This window comes from Callorhinchus milii, unplaced genomic scaffold (assembly GCF_018977255.1).
Source record: "Callorhinchus milii isolate IMCB2004 unplaced genomic scaffold, IMCB_Cmil_1.0 Scaffold6, whole genome shotgun sequence".
NCBI lineage: Eukaryota > Metazoa > Chordata > Chondrichthyes > Chimaeriformes > Callorhinchidae > Callorhinchus > Callorhinchus milii.
Genome location: NW_024704747.1, coordinates 15875164 through 15900741, shown reverse-complemented (window position 1 = coordinate 15900741; position 25578 = coordinate 15875164). Strand labels below are relative to the sequence as shown.

The 25578-nt window shown below is 42.3% G+C and overlaps 1 protein-coding gene across 1 annotated transcript in view; it reads left to right on the top strand.

The window, feature by feature from the left end:
* The window catches only part of adarb1b (adenosine deaminase RNA specific B1b), a 145975-nt gene that overhangs the window by 34264 nt on the left and 86133 nt on the right, over positions 1-25578 (top strand). The window contains exon 2 of the mRNA XM_007890636.2: positions 16412-16456. Within this exon, the coding sequence (XP_007888827.1) occupies positions 16412-16456 (45 nt within the window). The remainder of the gene's footprint in view (positions 1-16411; positions 16457-25578) is intronic.

Here is a 25578-nt window from a genome sequence, read left to right as displayed (position 1 = left end):
TGTTTGATCCTGTTTGTGAGTGAACCCCGGTTGTGTTTTGCCCAGTCAATCCACTGTGAAGCTCTTTGAGGCATTTCAAAAACGTGATAAGGCGCTATAACAAATGCAAAGATTATTATTATTTCTCCCATCTTGCCCCCACCACCCCCTTCCCCCGGCTTTTAAATCCTGCCTTAAAATGTACTGCTTCAATTGTGCCTACGGTCTTCTTCCCCCTCTGCCCTCTCCCTTACTCAATGTCTGATCCCATCATTATAAGTGCTGCAAGCTATTATCCTCTGAAGGGTGCAGTATAAATGATTATTGTGTTGATGGCGGTTGTGTTGTTGAGCTCCTACACTTCTGCAAGCTGTAGTGTATTGGTTATTACTGAGCTGCTGTTTTGGAAACTGTGTGAAGGGGATTAAGAAAGGTTAAGTGGCTTTGCCTGCTTTTGGCCTTCCGGACTATTTATCAGAGCAGAAATTATTTTGGCCGGTTTTGCTGTCTTTGTGGCGAGCACAGAGATATGATTGATTGTAAACTAGGCATAAGATAAATGTGAGTGTATATTTTTCTGCGCTGCTCTTGCGAGATTGTTTAGAGTTTTAAAAGGAAAGGCATAATTCTGGGCAATTCCATCCTGTTGCCAGGAATGTGGCATAGTGAACAAGACACAACCGTCTCCAGAACGTGCTTTGAATTCTGTATTCTTTTGTAATCTTCGGTTCACAGTGAGACAGAAAATGTACTAAAATCTGATTTCTGGAGAAAATATGAGAATTGCCTCCATCCCTGACTTAGTTGGTAGCACCCTTGCCCTCTTGAGATGCCTAGCACTCTTGAGATATCTCCACGTGCTTCACAGGATTTACTATGAGGTGGATTGATTGTATGTGTAGGTGAAGATGGTAAGCCTATTTGCCTACAGCAATGGGGCACATGAAGTGAATGACCAATATTGTTTGGTGAGACTGTTGGCCAGGGCACTGAGAGAAAATTGTTTCTCTTTTCGACTAGTGTTATGCCATCTTTAATGTCCACCTGAACAGTTAAAAGGGATCTTGGTTTAATGCCTAATCGAGGCATCTGACAATGCAACAATACCCTGGCAATGTATTGGAGTGTGCGGTGATCGTACAGTTGTTTAGTGCATCAGCACAATCAGCCCAGTGCAGAGTAGTTATTGTTGTGTTGAAGACGTGAGCTAAGCTTCACAAGCCCAATTTCGTGACTGATGCGACCTGTTAAAATCCCACTACTTTTCATTTGTACACATGCAGTCTGCGAAGCGATGATTTGATTTTTGCCTTGTGTAAAATCAATTAGAGTAATACCTAATTTTTCACAACTGTGAAGGTGCTGCAGCCAGCGATATGTGTGGGATCAGGTTCAAGCAGAATGGCATAATTTACCATGTAGGGGTGGAGTCAATTTAGTAGAAGAAACTATCATACGCAGGTGTGACATCAAGTGAAAAACCTTTAGTTTTTAGGTACACACTAAATAGATTCCATAAAATTCCAACCAACACTATAAATGGCAGTCAGATTTCTGCATTCTCCATGTATGTGTGTAGAAACATAATATTCCTTATATTAGGTTTTCCATCTTTCATGTTGGGAGGACGGCACAGGATATACTGTAAAATAGAACAACTTTTTTTGTGGGTGGGTGCCGTCTCATGTCACAAGGTAAACTGGCTTTTCGCACAAAAATAAATGCTGACTTCTGACCCATCAAGTTGTCACTGATACCATTTCCCTCGCTGGCATTTTTGCTCAGATTTGGATCTTTTGGTGAATAAATGTTGGAGTCCACACTGAATCACACTATTAACCAACCTGTGTTATAATATGGCTCATTATAATTGGCTTTTAATCATTTACAAAGTTGCATATTGCCGTCTCTTTGTGCTTCAGGCCATGTATGGTGTTGTAGTACTGAGCTAAACAGAGCAGGAGTGTTGAAAGGCTTTATCTCTGGTCTGGTTAAGTTGGCCACAATATTCCTGGGAAAGGAAGAAACTTAAGTCCAGGTTCCTGTTCCTTGGTCTCTATCCAAAAACACCCACTGTGATATGTGTGCTTGAGAATGTGTGGTGCGGACAGGATCTGAGTTCTCTGCCATGTGTGGATAGCCTGATAACACTGTGTCCTGGTTTGCACTTCAACAATTGCTACTGAAGGAACTAACTGGAGGAATGGCTGTGTGTGTCAGTCACTGCCTTCAGTGAGAAGGGGAGTTCCATTGTTTTGTGAATTGAATTGTTTGAATTCTCCCTTTTGAGAATTCAGTGGAAAACGCTCTGTGCATTTTCTTGATTTGTAGCTAGAATCACAAGTAACGGTATATTGTTACACTACTTCTTTTTGATTTCTGAACAAGACTTGAGCACTATTACTCAAACTAAACCTGAGTTCAGAGTGAATGTGTTTTATCAAAATGCAAACATCTGTTTGTTTAGTTTTCAGCTTGATCACAGTCCAATTCTGTGCCCTGGATGTCTATCCCAAGCCATGGAAAAGCATACTAAGATTGGAATTTAGAAATTTCTACAGAAATGGGAGTATTTTTAAACAGTTATTTGCATTATTGAAAATTATCACCGAATTGTTCACCGATTGACTGCAATCTGAAGCCTTAGTCTAAAAGCAGTACTAATTCAAGTATTTTGTGAAACTATCTATCCAGTGTCCTAATTGAGAGTCTTATAGATCATGAAACTAAAATCAATCTGTCAGTCTACATAACAACTTGTCCTTCACGTGGGGTAGCGTCCCAGAGCACTATATAAAATTTCGTTTGAAACAGCACTTTTCACATCGGGAAGATGTCGCAAAGTGCTTCCAAGGCGTATGGTAATGTGCATTAACTCTGCAAATCAAAAAGAAGTAGTGTAACAATATACCGTTACTTGTGATTCTAGCTACAAATCAAGAAAATGCACAGAGTGCAGTAACTCCAGCGCTCAGACGTTATTCTCCGTGAAGGGCGTTATATAAATGAAAATGTGCTTTTAGGCGAAGGTGGCTACCTATTTGTGCATAGCAATGTCCCACAAACAGCCGTGACTTGAACAGCCAATCTTATCTGGGGTATTGTTGGCCAGGACACCCAACACTGCACTGGAGTATGAGCTTGAACACACAACTCAGAGACAACAGTGCTGCCAACTGAGCCAGAGTAATGCCCAAATATGCACACAGCGAAACTTCTAGCAATGCTATAAATTGCTCCCGTCAGTAAGATTTGTCTGTCAGATACTATTCTAAGTAAAAAACATCGAAGACTGTCAGGTGGTAAACCCACTGACACTGCTTTCAATTTATCTTGGAGTCCTGTAGCTCAGTGGTTAGAGCACTCACTTTGCAAGTGAGAGACCTGAGTTCAATTCCAGGCAGAGGGCGAAACCTTGGGCAAGTTTCCTTACTCCACACAGAGCCTAATAATAATCTCTCCAAAACCAAAAACAATAATAAATTGGTCATTTGCAATCTATGATTGTTTGTGGGACATTGCTGTGCGCAATTGGCTGCCGCGTTTGCCCACAAATATACAGTCAATTCACTTTACAGTGTCTTCTGTGAAGTGCTTTGGGACGTCCTCCCGCCGTGAAAAGCGCTATATCAAATGAAAGGATTATTATTATTATTAATGTAGATGGTATCTCTTGAGCTCTCCCAAACATCCTGCCTATTTATTTTGGTTGAACTATCTGCACAGTTTAGCAAAGTGGACTAGAGTGAAAAGCTTTAAAGTGGAACTCTGTGGGTTCCTTGGGATTCTTGGCTGCTGACTTCTCTTATCTCAGAGTTGGCATTAATCTGACCCAAATTGTGGAACAACCCCTTTCTCTATCGAAGCTTGCACTGGAGTGTGCAGAGTTGCGCTTTTGAGGTTTGGCAACATTTGGCAATCACATCCACTGGTTGTAATGTTTGGAGCATCAGAGGGCACTCAGAGGTTCTGTCAGCTCCCCAGGGGATAGAGAGAATTGGCAGAAGATAAAAGCAACCTCTTGAATGCTAGTATTTAAAAATAAGGATGCTTTGACAATTTAGCCTGATACTTGGAACCAAAGCCCTGCTGTCTTGCCCAACACGAGTATCAAATAAGCTGTAGAGTCAAACCTTTACCTGGTAGAGAATGAAAATGACTAATTAGGGCAGAATAGGTCAGTCTGTTGACTACCATAAATGGTGGCTTTCCACTTTGACATGTGATTTCTTATTTAAATTCTTGCATGCAAAAAAAAAGGTTTGAGGTGTTGCCTGAAATTCTATCTTTAGCTGTAGAGTCCTGTGCATAAAACTACATTATAGTTGGAATACAATTGCGCCAATATTATCAAATGCTAGCAAAAACTATCATGTTTTTGTTGTTTGCTATGCACCCAATCACTGATTGTAAAAATAACCATGTTTTTACAATGTTTGAAGTTGAATGAAATTATGTTACACAAATAGGCAAATTTGAGGTCTAAGACCTGCTGCAAATTTAATAACTGGTTTACCGGCAGTGAATGGAAATGGGTTTTAAAATATGATTGAATTGCTTCAGCTGTAATCTTTCATCAACTGTGGTCATTGCAAACGTTTACGTTCCTCGTTGAGTGGGTGAGCACCCGTGTTCATACGAAATCTGAAGGGTAAACCCAGAGGTGCTCTGAAACTGTCCATTTGGCACAATACTGCAGCCATTGTGTAAGTTTGGACTCCGGACTCCAAATCTCTCCAATAGAGACTCCATACCAAATCTGTGCCCGCAGTGTAACAACAACTTGCATTTATAGAGGGCCTTTCACGCAGAATAGTGTTTCGAAACCCTGTTTGGTGTAAAGGGTGCTATATAAATGCAAGTTGTTGTTGAAATGTGTCATTTCATTGGCTGCCTTGCAGATGTTGGTGGCAAACCTGTGGTACTATGATACAAAATCTGCGAGACTTGTCTGTTTCTCAAGCTACCCTTTGAAGGTTGAAGTGGAAGGGGAATATATTGAACAGGTTGCTTAAGAACACTTAGATATTAATGGTAAACACTTGTAACCGCAATTACTTTCCGTGACAAATACTATGTGCAAACGATTGCCAAATCCAACCTCTGCAGCTGCAGGCTAGGTTGGGTTTAATTCCGTTATGCACTTTGCTTTTCCGGATGTATAGTTGGATTTTGAGTAGATCCTTTATGTCTCACTTAGCGCGTGCTTTCCAAGGCAGGATGAGTGTTGTGAATAATGGGAGCAATAACATTTAAGTGCTGCTCTTCCAGCTTCTACAACAACAACTTGTATTTATATAGCGCCTTGCACATGGGGTAGCATATCAAAGCGCTGAACAATGTGACCTTTGACGCCGGTCCAGGGTGAAAAGGGAGATGACTGCATATAATAATAATAATAATAATAATCCTTGCATTTGATATAGCGCTTTTCACGTCGGGAGGACGTCCCAAAGCGCTTCACAGAACACACTGTAAAGTGAATTGACTGTATATTTGTGGGCGAACGCGGCAGCCAATTGCGCACAGCAATGTCCCACAAACAGTCGTAGATTGAAAATGACCAATTTATTATTGTTTTTGTTTTTTTGGAGGGATTATTATTAGGCGTGTGGAGTAAGGAAACTTGCCCAAGGTTTCGCCCTACCTCGAATTGAACTCGGGTCTCTCACTTGCAAAGCGAGTGCTCTAACCACTGAGCTACAGGACTCCACGTCAAAGAGGAATGCATTCTGGAGATGGATTGTCCATCAGTGCCTTTTTTATTGAGTGTGGGAGCTCTTGCATAGACTGGAACTGTTTCCCAGAAAGGGTGGTTGAGGCCAAGACACATTTAAACAAATGCCCAATGGTGCAATGGGAAGGCAATTGAGTGGGTAATCTGGAAGAAGGAGACTAAATGGACTGAAGGGCCTCTTTCATCTTGATAGCTCTGCTGAAGGCAGCAACTGAAACCACCACCAGATTTGGTGGTAATGCCTGGCTGCAACATGCACATTGTCTCAATTAGTTTAAATCAGATGAGATATGAAACTAAGGTCGCCTGTTTAGGTGGCTGTTTGATTCCATGGTATTCGAAGGTAAGAGAAGGTGTGTTTTTGCCAGTATCCTGGCCAGCCCCCCCCACTCCCCCCCAATAACTTGGTCATCACGTCATGGCAGTTTGTGTGCAAAATTGGTTGCTGAGTTTGCCTACGAAATATCAAGTAGTAAGGTAATTACATCAAGTGACTGTCCCTAATTGAGGACTTGCTGATACAGCATGGCAACATGGCTCCTTTTGTTCTTGTGTAATCTCTGGAAACAGTGAAGTCTGAGGAAGGGAGAAGAGGAGAGGGATGGCACTCGCTGATTGTTGGAATCACGCGGCAATCTAATTTTTCTCTCCCTTTCTCTGTGACCCAAGGGTAGCCGCAGTCTTTAATGACTGATAAGTGGAGGTCTGCAGTTCTGCTGCTATTGCTGATGTTCTTGTGGTTAAAATGCGCTTCCCTTGTTATTGAGCTGAAAATAACATGGTTTGAGTATACTGGGGCAATTACAGTGCTTTCATGGGATGTTAAGGAGCTCTCAGAGCTAGTTGTCTATGTTGAGTGCAGACCAATGCTTCGATTCCACTAGAAGTACGGACTAGCTTCAAATTGGGGAAATAGTTGTTCTGTTCACACATAACCACTAACTTAGTGGCTCGTCGGTCCATCATTCTTTTTGGTTCAGTTTGCACATTTGGAAACACCATTTCTGCAAATAATCTGATGCTTAGATTCCTGCTGAATTAAACCATCAGTGGAATTACAGTACTAACTGCATTAGAAAATTTCTTTGTTTTTGACCAAAGCCTTGTGTTCATTGAGTTTGGCTAAATCAGTAGCCCTTTCGCTTTAGGGTCAGAATGTTGTGGGTTCAAGTGCCAGGTTAAGCCTGTGCTCACAGACCAGGCTCATATTACTGCACTAATACAACAACAAGATTTCATTTATAGAGCGCCTTTCACATTGGGAGGACGTCCCAAGGCGCTGGACAGTTGGGTCAGGTCCCGAGCAGGGGGGAAATGGTCCAGGTGAGGGAACGGAGGGAGCGAGGAGGGGGTAAAGAGTCGAGAGGGGAGCATTGGATTATAGGAGGTGTTTCTTTCAGATGTGGTCTTAAACTGAGGTTCCTTCTGCTTATTATTCGTGTAGACAGGAACGATCCTATGAGCTGGGTGGAAAAGAGAACTGACTTTCAGCTGGTGTGGTGCCCAATAGCCAGCTTTTTTTATCAGTAAAGTCCAGAGTAATTGGACTCTGCTGGTGGAAAATGTCAGCCCCCAAAACAGTCACTACATTTAACATTAGTTGTTTCTGAAAACCTTGAGATATTTCAGTATGACAAGTAACTACATTTTTTTTATATACATATGTTTCCATTATTAATGATCAAACAGGGAACCCTGCTAACCCTGCAAGAAAAAAACCCATAATGAGCAAGGTGGTTCTGTCGTGGGAGGCTTATCAGGGAGTACTCTCAATCAAGCTATGTGGTTTTAGCTGCTTAGACTCCAGTGGTACCCCAACAGCACACTCTGATGTTCCCAAACCTTGGCTCAATCCTCTCTGGAATGAGGTAAGCAGGGTGCGTCCCTATAGGGAGACAGTGCATATTCCATTGCAAGTATGGAAATTTCCACGTGTAGGTGGCACACATATGTGGAATTTTATATCTGATCAGAAGCACAGTAATGGATGGGTTCCTGCATATGTCAGAAACTTGGCTGAACAAAAAAATGAATGATCAAACCCACTGATAGTGAGCTGGTAAGCAATTTTAGATTTTGAATCTTTTAGCCTTTTATTGGGAATAGCTATCTCACCATTCAAAGTCTAAAATGGCAATGGCACAGTATGGAATATAATGCCCTTGGTCGCATAATAATTATTCTGCTTGTTGGAGGTTAGTTCGCACCAATTGGGAAAAACTTGCTGAGAGCAGAAAACCCTTGTGGAAGAAGATCAATTAACGTCACCTATGGCTTTTGGTTTGTTCTCCTCATGTTAACATAAATTAGATTCCGTAAACACCCCTTGTAAAAGTGGGGAAAGTAATCTTGGGTAGTTTCGCTGTAGTGTGAAAAGAAACAATGGAACTATCCACCAGAGATTTTCAAGCTAAATGAAGTTGCCTACCTGATGTATGGTGTGACTTAGTGCACTGAAGTGATTGTATCGGGCTGTTTGTTGGCATTTGTCCATAGAGACAGATGAATCTGCAGCTTCTGTCCCGTCCTATTAACCGATTGACTGTTTGGATAAGGAGCAGAATATTGTTTCAGGAGCAATGTTTGAATAGCGACATGGAAAAAGCAATTGCCGTATTATAGCTTCATGGGTTTCAGCTAGCCTCCTTGATGACCATTTGTGTACTCACAAGAAATGGAGAGTTTAAAGCACCTGATTGCACTCCTTCCCTCCCTGCCAAAAAAACAAAGGTACTCAGCTAATGTCACAAAATGCCCCTAGGTGGACATTTGTGGTCAACAGCCAGATCATCAGGCTGCAAATGGGCACAGAATGGCTTTTGCCTCTGGCCTTATTTCTGTTCATTTCTTAAGTTGGATGCAGTTTACATGTGGCTCAGTCGCTGAAGCAACCTAGAGACTCGATTTGTCTCTAGGGGTAAAGTTGAGCTAGGTGTGGCATCTGTTTTTAAAACAATTTAAAGATTATAGAGCTATGCTTTTTAATATAAAATCGGAAGTGATTCACATCTGTATCTCTGTCCAAATGTTTAGTCATATTGGCTTCCTCTACAATAAGGCCCAAGGCCAACGTTGGAAACCTGATTTTGATCCTTGTTCTATATCGGGGCTCCCATGAGATCATGTGGTTTATCCCAGGACAGGCTGATTAATTGACAGTGCCGCAGAGAATTGCCTCGCGGGATTGTCAGGAAAATAGCACCAATGCTCTTTGCACACTGAACACTTTGTGTCACGTTTCTATAGTCGGAAGGTAACTCTTCCACCGAGACCCCAGTGAGTAGAGTATTAAATGTCGGTCAGGTGTGGTGGATATGTCATGTGACAGGATATGGTTTTAACTGTGTATTCCTAACTTGGTGAAAAGGTTTCTTCTGCATTAAAAAATCATAGCAATTTACAGCGCAGGAGGAAGCCATTTAACCTACCAAGTCTGCTCCGGCTCTCAGAGCAAACAATCCCATTGCCCTTTCCTATTCCTATACCCCTTCAAGCCTTTTTCTTTCACATACTTGCCACTCTGCGACTCATTCTATAACATTGACTGTAACTCGAATCAGTCACTTCAGTTTTCCATTTGCAAGTCACAAATGTCTGTATGTAGTTGTAGGAAAATACAACATCCAGAATTTGAATTACCAATTTTATCTGGGGGATTGTTGGTCAAGACACTGAGAGAAGTTGCCTTTTTTCAAATAGTGACAGATAGAAGCTCTGTTTAATGTATCGTCTACAAGACTCAACTCCAGCAGTACCCCTAATGCTGTACTAGCTTAGCCAAAGACCCCAAGTGGGACTTCATCTCACAAACTTGTACAGACTAAGGAGATGCTCTGTGCTGACCTCAGATGAGGTGACAGTAGAATGCTGTAATTGGGCTCAGTGTCTTTTGCTTATGGAGCACGAGAAACAGCTTTTCCACTGCTGATTGTTATCCCTTGACCCCTGATAAATGGTAAGTGCAAGTCTTGCCTGTGATGCATTGCACAGTTGAACGTGACTGTGTTGACAGTCACTGTCTGGGTTCATACATGACTAACAGCCAATTGAATGAATCACAGAAGGGATTCACATGTCTATGAAACAGAATCTTTAGAGGAATCCCTTCCTCAGGAAAAGGAGTGAAAGGGGGGAGGGAGTAGTGTGATTCCCAAAGTTCTTGAAAGCACACAACTTCCTATTCACATAACAACAACTTGCATTTATATAGCGCCCTCCATGCCAGGTGGTGTCTCAGAGTGTTTAACAATGGTGGATGGAGCCTGATGCTGAGCCAGGGGGAGGGGGAAGGTGACCATAGGCACGGTCGAAGAGGAAGGTCTTCAGGCACAACCTGAAAATGGGGAAAGGAGTGGCAAGACAAAGGGATTGAGGGAGGGAGTTCCATAGTTTCGGGGCGTAGTGGCTGAAGGCACAGCCGCCGATAGTGGAGTGAAGGATTCGAGGGACAAGGGGGAGGCCGGAGCAGTAGAGTGAGGCAGCGGGTAGTGCTGAGAGGAGGTTGGAGAGGAACAATAGGAACTGTTCTGTGGTCTTTTGCAATGTGAGTATCCCGAATCACTGTTTTGTTGAAGGAAGAGAGGAAAGAAGAGACTGCAAGAAGATTCTGGGAGAGAGAATATTTGGATCAAGTACTGGTTTAGTCTTACTGGGGGAACACTGGGTGTCTTGGCTTCTGAATTGAACTTGATTGGACGCAAGCACTCCGTAGCTCATTTGATTCCCAAGTGCTTATAAATAAATAATCCTTGCATTTGATATAGCGCTTTTCACGCCTTCTCGACGTCTCAAAGCGTTTCACAGAATAGACTGTAAAGTGAATTGAACATAACTTTGTGGGCGAAATGCGGAGGCCAATTGCGCACAGCAGCGTCCCAGCTTAGCAATGATCTACCTGTTATGAAAGATGTGAGAATGTTCCCAGTAGCTCAGCAGTGATACAAATCTGATGTACTCTACAGTGTTTGTTGGCGCAGTATCTGTTATTTCAGTACAGCATCCTCCTGTGTTTGTAGCACTTTCTCTTTTGCGTGGTTAAGATGCACTGGACATGCTTGACTGACTCGTTTTCTTTGAGGCTGTGATGGGAGCAGAAGTTTGGTCCTTTTCCAGATGGTCATACAGATAGCAATGGAAATATTTGTACTGAGAGAAAAGCCTCCAGTAGACATCAGTTCAGCCTGGTGCTTTCTTGGGCTGTAAACCCCAACAAAGTGTCATCATCATGATTATGATGTCTTATGAATCTATTTTTAAAATAACTAACAATACAGAATTGTCATTTTTCAATTTTCAACGATTAACCTATCTTCCAGACAAATGCACTGATTTCCTGGAATCTCAGCTGAGCTCTTCACTCTACCTGGAACAGTGTATTCTAAGGCTCAGAAATCTTAGCTTTTGCAGCTGTTGGAATAAGAGGTAAAATGCTCTGCTGATTTCAGCAGCTCTTGTGATGGATTCACACTTACTAGGCCACATTGGTTTGCGTGTGTACAGGTTGTGGCTGAGCTTCTGTCCTTTTTGCCCCCCAAATACACAGTCAGTACACAGGTAATTCCTGTAATGTGCTATGAGATGTTTTGACAGTGTGATAAGGCTCTCTATCAAAAATACTAGCATTGTTATTTGGCAGGGAAAAAAGATTGACAAATTGATCCTTTGACTTGCGCAAGGAATTCAGAGAATCTGATGTGAACCGTTCAACATGATTTTTGGTGAGGTTGACCTTTGAGTTCACTCTCTTGTGTAACACCGTTGCTACACCACACTCTTGTCAGAGGGTTAAACTCTTGGCGAGCTTGGGATGGTGACAGCATTGCTGAGGGACAACAAACCAAAGAAAGAAGAAAAGGGAGCCTTGATTTTTTTAAATTGGAAAGGTTCTTGGAAGTGGTGGTCAGATCATTTTGAACGTTTCACTGTTCAACACTGAACAAAACTGCAGAGGTTACAGATACCTGACCTCTCCAGTTCTCCAATATTCTCGTCTGATATACTCTATATGAAATCCTGCAGCATAGTGGTTACCAATCTCGCCTCACAAGCGAGAGGACCCAGGTTTGATTCCCGGGCAGGATGAAACATTAGATTAGGTTTCCTTGCTCCACACACCTCTGGTTACCTAGCAGTTAGTAGGATCTTGGTTGCTAGTCAATTGAAAGATCACCTTCTGGGGGTAATAATCCCTGCAAAAGAAAAAAAACTAAATTTGGTCACTTGATCTACGACTCTTTGTACAACACTGCTGTCTGCAATTAGCTGCTGCATTTCACCCACAAAATATACTATTGCTGTACTTTATAATATATTCTGTGAAGCACTTTGAGACATCTCAATGATGTGATAAGGCGCTATATGAAATGCAACAATTCTTATTATTCTGAATGCCATTTAAAAAGGGCCAAATTTGTGCTGTGCTGAGATATCTTGCAGGATCAGTTGCATTTTTCCTTGTTTTTACGTTCATTTTACTGCGTGCCTGTTTTCCATCTGCTTATAACCAGAAAAATCGGTGGACACTGGAAATCTACAATAAAAAAACAAGATTGCTGGATTGCAATGCCTTGACTGATGCTTCAGATGTGATCCACTCTCTCCTTTCCCTGGTCAGAACTGTCTGCTGGTCTCCCCTCCTTTATTCATCTGTGTTTTTTTTCTCCTGAATCCAACAAATCCAACTAGTGGCAACTATGATTATCTGCACAGAGAAGCTTAATCACATTGCATAGCTTGTACATATGGTAACCTACGAAATGCCTCCACCTGGTCCTGGGAATCTTGGTGGGATGAACTCCACCAGTGTTTGGGGTGCTTTAGCAGAATGCATTGGTGGCTGATCAAATATTCCTGTGTTTCAAACTGAGCACGTGTGGGGGGATTCAGATTCTGTTCAGTTGCCGCATTTTCTTTTGATGAAATCACGTTTCCAGTGGTCCATTTTTGTATTTGCTTTGGTTGGTTACGTCAGTGCTTAAATCTAGGTCAGTGGCGTTGCTTAGAAATGTGAAATCATGTTTGCTCTGCCAAATGCCTGAACAGTAAATCTTATCGGACTTAGAATGCAACCGGGGCTGAATTGCAGAATCAGCTGAGCTGATGTCATGTATTTTGATGTATTGGATCTTTGGTCTCAATCTTAAGGCCATTGTTTTAAAATTGTGCAATTGTAGAGCTCCTGAATTCAGAAAACGCAAAAGACTGCGGATGCTGGAAATTTGAAACAAAAACAGAAGTTGCTTGGAACACTCAGCAGATCAGGAAGCACCCATGGAGAAAGAAAAGTGAGTCAACGTTTCTGGTCCGCGAACCTCCAGCAGAACTCAATGGGTCCACGACCCTCTGTCAGAACTTCATCAGTTCTGACGAAGGTTCGTGGACCAGAAACGTTGACTCACTTTTCTTTCTCCATAGATGCTTCCTGACCTGCTGAGTGTTCTCAGCAACTTCTATTTTTGTTCCTGAATTCAGACATTATTTGGAGGCTGTTTTTAATATTAATAATTCTTGCATCTAATATAACGTTTTATCATGTCAAAACATCTGGATGCTCTTTGCAGGATTTTACTGTTAAGTGTAGTGACTGCGTATTTGTAGGCAAACAAAGCAGCTAATTTGCACACAGCATTGTCCCACAAACCGCTATGATGCGAGTGACCAATTTTATCTGGCGGATTGTTGGCCAGGGTCAGCCTTTCTGAGGTTCTTAAGGTGTTACTAACCCTGCCTGTAATGTTACTGTTGGCCCTCAGTGAATTTGGAAAAGTTTTCAGCTGCACATTCCAAACCATTGGCTGCCTGTTTGTACCGCTAAGCTATAAGGTAGAATTGGCTAAATACCTGGGAGAAGTTGCAGGGCTGTGATCTGATTGAAGGATGAAAGCAACATCATAAACTGAGAGTGAAGCTGCATAATATTCACAGACATCTGACCCCTTGCTCTGTAATTACTCCCCGGTGGTTTAATTTTTTGACAAAGCCACCAAAGCCAGAGCTCTGACACTTTATGGAGGTGGGGGGTGGGGGAGGATGGACGGACACAGCTGTTCGTTGCCTCTGTGCATTCTGTAATGCTTTTCAAAACAAGAGTTACAGCTGCACCTGAACTCAAACGTACGAGTTCCACAGAACCCAAATTGTTAGAAACGTTCTTTGAATGGCATTGGAAGTTTTGGGTGGTTTGGAAGGATGCACACATTTTACCTTCTGTGGATTTACATCGACTGCAGCGCGGAAGATAAGATCCGCCAATCGCAATTGGCTGCCGCGTTTCACCTACAAAATATAGTTAAGATGATAAGGCACTACATTAAATGCAAGGATTATTATTATTATTCGCTGCACTTCACCTTCCACCCTCAAAACTAGCTTTTGTATAACAATAGCTTTTGTCTGAGCAGCGACTTAATTTTTAAAAGGGTTATTTACAGATGGTGGTGAGATTGTATTTTGGGGGAATTCAAGTGAATCCTGAGCACACTTTGTGCTGTCAGATCACGAATACCTCCCGGGCACATTGACCTTGATGTTGTGATCACCCCTGACACTAAAGGTTGACGAGAATTTTCCATTACATGGAAATAAAAGGTCTCCAGGTTGTAAGATGTTATGTTCTCAACACTCAATGTGTAGAAGACTTACAAGACTTACTTACTTATTCTCAGCTTACAAGTTAGAAATCAAAGAATCCAATCAAAAACCTCACATTTCACCAGTTCTGGCCAGACGCCACTGGCCCCCCCCCCATCACTGAACGGATCGACTTCCAAGATCCTCACACTCTTGTTCAAATCCTTTCACTCTCTGGCAGCTCCCTACCTCTCCGACCTCCTCATACGCCAATCCACCATCCGAAACCTCTGCTCGACTGGCACTGGCCTCCCGCTCATCCCTTGCATCCTCCGCCCCACCATCAGAGGTCTCACTTTCAGCCACTGTACCCCGAAACTCTGGAACACTCCCGCAATCCCTCTGCCTTGCCCCCTCCCCTTTTCAAGTCCCGTCTGAAAACCTTCCTCTTCGATCATGTTAAGCGCTCTGAGACGCTACCCTGTGTGGAGGGCGCTATATAAGTGCAAGTTGTTGTTGTGAGTTCTCTATGCTGCCTGCCTGTTTTTCTACCCCCCTACCGATCTCTTTCATTGGTTTTAGTTAATTGGTCCTTATTTTCTTAAGGGTATCCAACACAAGATTTCTGCAACATCTTTATTTCAAAATGCATGCAGTAGTGCCACCTGATGGTTAGAGATTTGACCAGCATTTGAGCAATTAAGTCCATATCAACAGTGGTGTGCTATCAGTCCCCTTATTATAAATAATAATCCTTGCATTTGATATAGCGCCTTATCATATCGTTGCGACATCTCAAAGTGCTTCACAGAATATATTATAAAGTGAAATAAAAACAAGTCGCTGAGAATACTCGGCGACTTCTGTTTTTATTTCAGATTAGCTGTATCCGTTGCAGCTATGCTTGCAACCAATTTAATTTAAATGGCCTTCTCTCTTCTTCTGGCATTTTTATTCGTCGTTGAAAGGCTTGATCTTCACTTCTTAGGCATCTTTATCCCTTAAGATTAAGAAAATGTGGTATTGAACTCTTAAGCATCCCTTATTCACATATTTGCACACATATCCTTTTGGGAGGACTCCTGTGGGAGGACTCCTGACAAATATACAGACATTTTGTCTTTATAAGTATAGAAGATAGATAGAGCTCTCTAGAAGTTGTGTGACCTCTGTCGCTACTTTGATGCAGAATACCTTTTTTAGGGGCTCATGCAAGACCTTTTTGATGAGGTATAAATCATGTCTCTACGTCAATTTGTTATTGCGTTCTTGGCAGACACATAGACAGCCATTTTGTCTTTATTAGTATAAATTTCCAGCATCTGCAGTATTTCGCCTTTTATATATTATAAAGTGAATTGATTGTATATTTTGTGGGTGAAACATGGCAGCCAATTGTGCACAGCAGTGTTCCACAAACAGTTGTGGGTTGAGTGACCAAATTATTGTAGTTTTTTTGAGGGTTTATTACCCCCAGAAAGTGATCTGCCAATTGACTAACAACCAGGTTCCTTTGTACTGCTAGGTAAACAGATGCATGAGGAGTAAGGAAGCTTGTTTCGCCCTGCGTGGGAATCGAACCCGCGTCATCTCGCTTGCGAGGCAAGTGCTCTAACTAATACGCTAGCAAACAACATTTTTAAGAGTAATGCTATTGGTGGGTTGAGGATTCCTTTTTGGTTTGCTGTGTAGTGAAATGCAGTCCAACATCATACTAGGTGTCAGTCTGGCTCAGTCAATAGCTTTCTTGCCGTTTCATTTGGAAGTTTTGGGTTCAAACCCCATGCCAGGGTATTTGAGATCAGAGTCTGAGCTGACACTCTAGTACAGTGCTCAGAGGAGCACTGCATTGTCTAGATGTACCGTGTTTTGGTCGAGATGTTAGAACAGGAGACAAGATCTTGGTTAAACTTCTCATCCAAAAGACAGTTCACGCAGCATGCCCCCAGCATTGCATTGGAGTCTCAGCTTAGACAATGTGAGTTCAAAGACATCACGTGGGATATGAACCCACAATATTTTGACTCGGAGATGAGAGTGCTACCAACTGAGCCAAACCAACATCTGAGTGATTGTGACTTTCTCCTTCAGACCTGTCGTGATAATATGTGTTTTCTTTATTTACAGATAACTGGACTCAAGATGCTTTTGGAAAAAAAAGGGATAAAACAGGTATTTGAAAATTTTTTGCAAAGATTATTTGTAGTATGAGTTTAGAAATTTCCCTAGAGTTACGTTCATCTTGGGTTATAGCCCACCAATGTACCACTGTTTTGACAGGATTATGTGGCGAGGCTAGATCTTGACAGAAATTTCCAATAAGAGTGCTCAGGATTGGAATAGACTACTAATGTTGCATCTTTCTGACACCAATATAAAACAAATTGCCTGTTAAATTGCTCAAACCTTTCAATAGATGTTTTCATCAAATAGCTGTCAAATCCCTCTTGAATTTGCTGTGACAGTCTGCTTCCACCATCTCTATGTTGTCCGTTCCACATATTCGTAACTCACTGACATCTTGTTGAATCAAAAGTGCCTGCTCATTATCCCTCTCTTGAGTTCAAATCTGTGTGTTGTAGAGTTTTTGTTAAAACATATCATTAGGGTTGAGCTTCTCTTTATTCTTTAGGCTTTTTAATACCTAAATCAAATCTGTAAATATCCTCCTCAAAGAGATAGCAATGACATCACTAATCCTAAAATTATATAGCACAAAAGGAGGCCATTCAGCCAATCGTATCTGTGCCGGTTCTTTCAAAAGAGCTATCCAATTCAATCCCACTCCCCCGCTCTCTCCCCATAGCCCTGCAAACTTGTCCTCCCCAAATAATTATCTACTCTTAAAAGTTGTTATCGAATCAGCTTCCACCACCCTTTCAGGCAATGCAGTTCAGATCTGAAGAACTCGTTGTTTGAAAAGATTTCTCCTCACACCCCCTCTGTTTCTTTTAACAGCTATTTTAAATTTGATGCCCTTGGGTTACCGACCCACCCATCAATGGAAATAGTTTCTCCTTATTCATCCTATCGAATCCCCTCATAATTTTGAAAATTTCGATTAAATCTCCTCTTAACCTCCTCTGCTCCAAGGAGAATAATCCTACCTTCTCTAGCCTCTCCTGATAACTGAAATCCCTTATTCCTGTTACCATCCCGGTAAATCTCTTTTGCACTCTTTCCAATGCATTGACATCCTTCCTGAAGTGTGGTGCCCAGAACTGAACACAGTCTCTCGCTGAGGCCTAACCAGTGTTTTATAAAGGTTCATCATAACTTCACGACTTTTGTATTCTATGCTCCTATTGATAAAGACTAGTATCCTGTATGTTTTTTGACAGCTTTATCTACCTGTCCTGCCACCTTCAAAGATTTACTTATATGAACCCCACAGGTCTCTCTGTTCCTTCACCCCCTTTAAGATTGTACCATCAGCGAATATTGTCTCCTTATTATTCCTCCCAAAATGCATCACTTCGCATTTCTCTGCATTAAACTTCATCTGCCACGTGTCCGCCCATGTTACCAGTCTGTCTATGTCCTCTTGCAGTCTTCTACTATCCTCCTCACTGTTTACTACTTTTCCTAGCTTAATATCATCTGCAGACTTTGAAATTGTACTCCCTATAACCAAGTCCAGGTCATTTATATAGATCAAAAACAAGAGTGGACCCAATACTGACCCCTGGGGGGCACCACTGCACACTTCCCTCCAGTCAGAAAAACAACCATTCACCATCACTCTCTGCTTTCTGTCTCCCAGCCAGTTCTGTATCTGTGCCGCTGTCCCTTTAATACCGTGGGCTTCTATTTTGCTTACAAGTCTCTTATGTGGCACTTTATCAAACGCCTTTTGATAATCCATATAAACTACATTAACTGCACCACCTTCTTCCACCCTCTCTGTTACTTCGTCAAAAATCAGTGGGATTAATAATAAAAAGACCACTTAGAAGAACAGGAAGCAGACACTGTGGGCTGAATTAAAATTTGTCAGTTTCTGTATTGAAAAGTCACATCATGCAATGAATATTAGGAGTTCTCCTTTAAGAACAAATGGCACCTGGTGTACATTAAGAGTACTGGCAGCAACACCCTGTGAAATTCTCAGCTTCCTGTGCCTTGAATATGACCTATGGGTGAGAGATTTTAGTGTTTCATGTGTATTTCATTGCATTGGCATGACACTGAATTATATTACACCCTTTTACCTCCGCTCCCATTGTAATGTTGCAGTTGGTGATGATCTCCTCCTGTTTTCCCCTTTTCCCCCTCCATAGTTCCCAGCGAGAAGCAGCTGAGTTGCTTAAGACAATGTATGTTGGTGCAATGGCGGAATGTAATTTTGTCCTGGCTGAATGATGGCATTGAGAATAATTTAATCAGACCAGTTTAACTGGGAGAGAAGTGCCTGTGGCAGCTGTGCCAGTTTTGAAGTATTTGCACGGATCTCACATTTAGCTTGCCAACAGAAAGTCCCCTGTGAGCGAGGGGGAAGAGGGGAAGCTTTTGGGAAATGAACGAGGCAGTGTGCGAGGTTGCCCTCAATAAGTCTCAGCAGTTACTGCACTTGAACGTGATCATGTCACGCATTCCAGATGTTGCACAATGGCCATCACACATGTGATATCGCCACACGCGTGACATGACTGCATATTGCTGCAAGATGACTTACTCCATCTCTGAGCACTTCCATTGTGGAAACCAGCCCAAGGCTTAAAGGTGGACAAGAATCAGTGAGGGATCGTCAGCTGACGTCTCACACCTCAGAGTGTAGATTGTTACATGGAATACTTTGCCACAAGTAGCTGTTGAGCCTGAGACTGTAACAGCCTTAAGATCAAGGGAGTAAGGAATTTGATTTAGTTAGCTCCTAGGGAGGAGGAAGTCAAGATTTTGGCTCAGTAAGCCACCTTTTGCACTATAATGTCTACCATTTTTGCAAGCCTCTTTGGATGTGCAAGTGAAACGCACATGCACTCACTGAAACAAGACTTTTCCTTCCAGACTTTAGACTTTAATATGTTAAAGCAATCCACTAATCTGAAATTGATATGTCTTATTACAGGGAAAAAAATAGCTTTCTCTCTTAAGTTTGTCAGTTCTTTAACTCAGGATACAGCACTGGAGTAAAACTCCAACCTACCTTTAAATATGCAACGCACTGAGACTGTAACAGTAGGCATCACTTATGATAACAATTCTGATCTGAATTGCATAAAACTGAGTTAATGGAACAGTTAAGCCATTTGAGTTCTATTGTGTAAAACAATTCAGTTATTTGTCAGTAGTGTGCAATGTTCAAGTTCTCCGTCATGCACCACAATGCGTATCCGAGGTGGTTTTGTCACTGAAACATCTTCTGAGTGCACAGCCACATGAAGCGGCAAAAATCCATCCTTACAGGACTCAGTTGTCTGAAAGGTGTTTAACAATGCTTTAGAGCATTAAACGTTCAATGAGCTTTGTGTTCAAACTGCTCTTTAAAGAAGACTTGATTTTTATTAATAACTCCTCTCGCTTCACAAGGAGTTATGATCAATCTTTTTTGTGGCACACACGTGGCAGCCAATTTACGCCAATAATGTCCCACAAACAGCCATGATGTGAATGACCAATGAATCTGGAGGAATGTTGACCAGGACATCAAGAAAAATAAATTTCCTTTTGTTTTCAAATAGTGTCCCAGGAACATTGATGTCCTCCCACTCCTCCCCCCCAAAAAATAGGAAGACATTGAGCTGGTTTTATGTCCCATTGAAAGGATGGCACCTCTGACAATGTTGTGCTCTTCAGTACAGTAAGGATTTGAAATCAATGGGGCTTGAACCCACAGCTCTCTGAACTAGAGATGATGGCACTACTGACTGAATTGAACATCAGTAATGCACTGAGATTATTAGTGAAGTTAAAATCATTAGTGATGGTTAAGATGATCTCTCGACACATCTGATGTGCAGTTTACATTGAAACCCCGGCTAGCCAGACTAATTGTAGGGAGATACGGTCTGGTGAACCGAAATTTCCAGCTAAGTGTAATTTCAATGCTGGTAAAAGTAAACCAATATTTTACTGTTATGTGGACACTGAAAAGACACTGCAGTCGTTTCTTATTCTAACACAAGAGGGCTCTCTGCCACCACAGAACAATACTGTGCTTTATAAAGCACCCTGTCCAATTGAAAAGATTTAGCTAGAAGCGTTTTTCCGTTGTTACTCAGAAGTGGTTGTTGCACATGCTATGAATTATTTACACTAATATTCAGTGGGCAAGTTAACTGGAAGTTCCAGACAACAGCCTGTGAACACGTCAGCTTCTGGCACTTTGTGTAGTGCCTGTCTTGAAAACCCATCGGATGAAATCCTGCTAGTGTTGCGCAGCAAAGTGTGGACTGGTAAGTTTTATTGTCTTATAATGGATAATGAACAAACAATAAACAAGGGTAATATCTGCAGCAGCCGGTTACTCGTAAAAGCAATCACGAGCGTTCATTACATCCAAACTCGTTTAAAGTTTTGGTGACAAATTTTGCTTGCTGGCAAGGTTTAGAATAACATCTGTTTTAATTTCTGATTGTATGACAAATGAAAGCTTGTTGCAGATGAGTAAAATACATCCAGAGAGACTCTGCAACTTTGTGAACCTTGTCACATACCTTTCCATGATCCGTTCTGCCTTTCCCCACCTCTGTAACAATGCCTCCCTCTGCCACCATCTCTCCCCTCAGGCTGCCGAGACCCTCATCTGTGCTTTCAGCTTGTCCAGGCTTGACTATGCTAAATCCCTGCTCGCCAGACTTCCCATCTCTTCCCTCCACAAGATGCAGAGTATTCAGAACTCTGCAGCTCATATCCCCTCCCGCACTAAGCTCCGTGAGTCGATCATCTCTATCCTTACCCAGCTTCACTGGCTCCCAATGCCCCAGAGGAACGGGTTCAATATCCTTGTCCTCTTTAAAAGTCCTCTAAGTCTGCTCCTCCCTACCTCTGCGACCTACTAAAATGTTACCAACCTACCTGCTTACTCCACTCAGCAGGTAGTGGCCTGATTCCTGTTTCCCACCCTCTGCTTCCCGTCCAGTCTGCTCCACTGTCAGAGGTTGGGGTTTCAGCCTTTCTGCACCCACGCTCTGGAATTCCGTCCTGGACCCTCCTGTCTCACTCCCTCCCTTGCCTCTTCCAAAGACCTTCTCAAGGCCTTCCTCTTTGACCGTGCCTTAGGTCATCCTCCAACCTCCACCCTCCTTGCCCTCCAACTCTCTTGATTCCAACCCCCAGCTCACGTGAAAGCCCTTCACTGTCCAGTGCCTTGGGACGTCTTCCTCATGTGAAAGACACTATATCAATGGAATTTGTTGTCGTCGCTTGTTTGTATGTTCTCTGTTATTCACCTAGTGACATGCATGAGAGGTTTAATTGCAAATGTATCACAGGCCTGTTATATTGGAAATAATGCACTATTCCCATTTGGATGGTTATATAATTCAAAAGGAAGAATATGAAAAGAATTCTGTGGGAAAATGATAACAACAGCAGTTTTGTGCATGCACAGAATAGCACCGTGTCTTCCCTTCTCGAAACCCAAGCACAGCGTCATCTTGGGTGTTGCAGTCTGAACTGCAGTATGAAAGCAGGCTGATTCCCTTTGAAAGAAAAATCTATCTGAATCTTTCTTAATTTCCCTGACTACTATATCCTGCATTAGAAAGATGTCTCAACAAAGATCTTCCTCATGCACTCACTGAGAACCAGTGCCTCCTGGAGAACAAGGGAGAAATGCAAAAAGGTAAAAGTAGCAAGGTTCAGTTGTCAGATACTGACATTGTTTCCTTGAGGCAAAGCCCTCCTACATCCACCTATCATTGGAGAGTGTACTTCAAGGCCTTCAGAAGCTCACTAGGTCTGGGGGATTGGGCGGCGGGGGGGGGGGTGGAGGGAGAAAGTAAGGTGTAACTGAGCTCAATTGTGTCCAAGGTCTACTGATGCACTCTCCAGTCAAGAGTGGTTGTTCTAATTTTTTGTTTTTCGAGCCCTGGCTATATAATAATCTTTGCTTTTGATATAGCGTCTATTGATATTGCATTTGAAGTGCAGAGCAAGTACTGCAAAGTAGTAGGAATAATAATAATAATAATTGCATTTGATATAGCATCTTAGCACGTTGTCGATGTCTAAAGTGTAGTGACTGTATTTATAGGCAATTTTGCGCACTGCAATGTTTCACAAATAGCCATGAAGTTTATTTGGGGGAATGTTGGCCAAGACACCGGAGGGAAACTCCCTTTTTTGAATATGCTATAGGATCTTTAATGAGCAGGCTATCAGGGTCTCGTTTTCATATCTCATCAGAAAACTGCCTCTCCAGGATTGCAGGAACACCCCCAACATTGCATTGGAGTGTCAGCCAGTGAGTTCCTACTACGGAAGTTGAACCCACAGCCATCTGTCTCAGAAGTGAAAGTGCTACCAACTGAGATGGGATATCAAGTCCAGTTATGGTACCTCTTGAGACTGCTCTGGTTCAAATCGTCTAACACAGGAAAGGTTAGGACTCGTACCTTCTGACTTTCTGTTACAGTAAACTAGGTCCCTCATTTTTCCAATCATTGGGCATCTGAGAATCCCTTCTTTGAAATGAAATAATTTCTCTGAATTGTTCAGGTATTTGATGAAGTTCCAACCGATGCTATGTCGAGGCAAGGGTCTAGATATATAGTTTAGGAGCGCAAAGCTAAGTGAGGGTAATTGCCAAATTGACACATCTCCAGTCAATGTACATGCACGTTGAGGTTTCGATGAGACTCATTGCAGTAGTCGTTTATCAATTTTAAGTGAATGACGTTGGCAGTTTGGATTAACATTCATGTTTATGAATGTGCTGCGCGATCCATTCAGTCGTCCAGTCACATGCAACTCGCACTCCGGGAAAGCACCCATGAGAGAATGAAAATTACAAAGACATTTTTGGGTTCATTGAGGTCTTTAGTCATTTTTGGCCTGTATGTCAATACCTTTGTCTTTGCACATCATGAATATATCACAGACAGTAGCATCTCAAAGTGCTTAACAGAGGTGGAGCCTGACTCCGAGCCAGGGTGTGGGTGACCATAAGCACGATCGAAAAGGAAGATTTTCAGGCTGGACTTGAAAAAGGGGAGAAAGGGCGCAAGGCAGTGAAATTGAGGGAGAGAATTCCAGAGTTTCCACTCAAAGCACCAAGTTTCTGTTGAGTGTTTCATAGTGAGCTTTAGCATGAGCCTTTTGCAGAGTGAAGCTGCCCTCAGTGCTTCGGCTCTTGTAATTGCTCCTAGGCCAAATCCACAGCAGAGACAATATGTTGGTTCCCGCAGTAGAGGCTTGTTTTACCAAAAGGTTTGTTTACCATAACACCTTGAGCTGTGATCTATCTGAGCCACTGATTGTGGGCTGCAAGTGTTGTGAACCTGCACCCACCAGAAATAATAATAATCCTTGCATTTGATATAGCGCTTTTCACGTCAGGAGGACATCCCAAAGCGCTTCACAGAACACACTGTAAAGTGAATTGACTGTATTTTTGTGGGCGAACGCGGCAGCCAATTGTCCCACAAACAGTCGTAGATTGAAAATGACCAGTTTATTATTGTTTTTGGTTTTGGAGGGATTATTATTAGGCTCTGTGTGGAGTAAGGAAACTTGCCCAAGGTTTCTCCCTCCGCCTGGAATTGAACCCAGGTCTCTCGCTTGCAAAGCGAGTGCTCTAACCACTGAGCTACAGGAAACCAGTGAGACTTGACGAGATTGGTCTTGTTGTGCTGTAAACCCCGTGAATCTGGTAGTTTTAAAAAAAAAACTTAATCCAATCTTTCAGGGTGAGGTTGGTACCAAAGTCCCAGAGATGAGGAAGCAGTGTCACTAGTTGGGGCAACAATGTTGAGAACACGGGTCAGTGTTGTCAATTTCTCCTCTTTTTCCTGCCCTCCAACTTGTGCATCTTATCAGTCAAGACCAAAATGAAGTGCTTCAATTTGAAAAGTACTTTGAGTTATTTCACAAAACCTTTCTGCCCCCTTCCCCCTCCCCATCAAACTACTGAACCAGTTATATTCAACAACCACAACAACGTACATGTATTTAACACCCTTCACACAGGATATCTTCCAGGATCCAGACTCACAAGGATGGTGTTAGACGGAAGAGAAGGGAGAGGTGACTACTACACAGATTGCTACGTGGGTTAAGAGCTTGTATGTAGCAAAAATGGGTGAAGAAGAAATAGGTGAATACAGTTGAGCGAGTGCTTTGGATGATTTTGCCATGGGCTGAGCACAGTGATTTCCAATGTGGATTCTCAGTCTAGTTGTTTGCGTTGTACAATAAGGGCTGATTCACATGCGATTGCATTTTTCTAAATGGGCCCCTTGGAGAGCTAGTTATTAAAAGATGTGGCTTGAGTTATAATTACTCCCAATTCTCCCAGCTGCTGTTGAGTAACAGTGCAGTTGTGAATGAATCGGTTGTTAATAATGCTGTAATTATAACAAGTGGCAACGACTAAAGTTTAATCACTGGTGGAGATGGTGCGCGAATGAAGTGAAATCAAGCTTTCCTTCTTGAGCTTGATTAACATTTGAAGCAGTTTCTATATTGGGAAAACAAAAGCTTGGCAGTCACTCTACTGGTGAAAATTCCCCAGTAGGAACCACAATTGAGGTTGCGTGTAACTGATTGTTGCACCTGTGGGCCTCTGCGCTGACGGTGCCATTTTATGCAGATTCAGAGCCGAGTACTGAAACATTTTATCCAACATTTTGACTGCAAATAACAACAATTACTAACGACTAGCCCTTATATAGTGGAATTCATGTAGGATCACATCTTGGAGCACTTCTCAAAGTCGGGGTTGGACCTGAGCTAGGCAGAAGGGAAAGGTGACTGTAGATGTGATCAAAGGAGTAGGATTTTAGGTGGGACTTAAAGGCAGATATAACAACTTGCATTTATCTAGCACCCTTCACAGGGTAAGGTCTCAGAGCACTCAAAGATAGAGATAGAGCAAATGGATGGATAGAAAGGAGGGAGTTCCAAGGTTAGAAGCTGAGGTGCTAAGAGATGCAGAGGATATTAAACTCCCTAAAGCATGCAAGGGAGAAAAAAACTGGTTGAATAGAAGATTGGAGGGGGCAGGGGAGATTGTGAAATCTGAGGAAGTAGGAAAGATGTTGCAAAGTGCACTCGACGGTATGGACTGGCAAATTGGGTTTAATACAGATAAACGTGAAGGGGACATCGTTGATGTTAGTTGACAAGTTGCT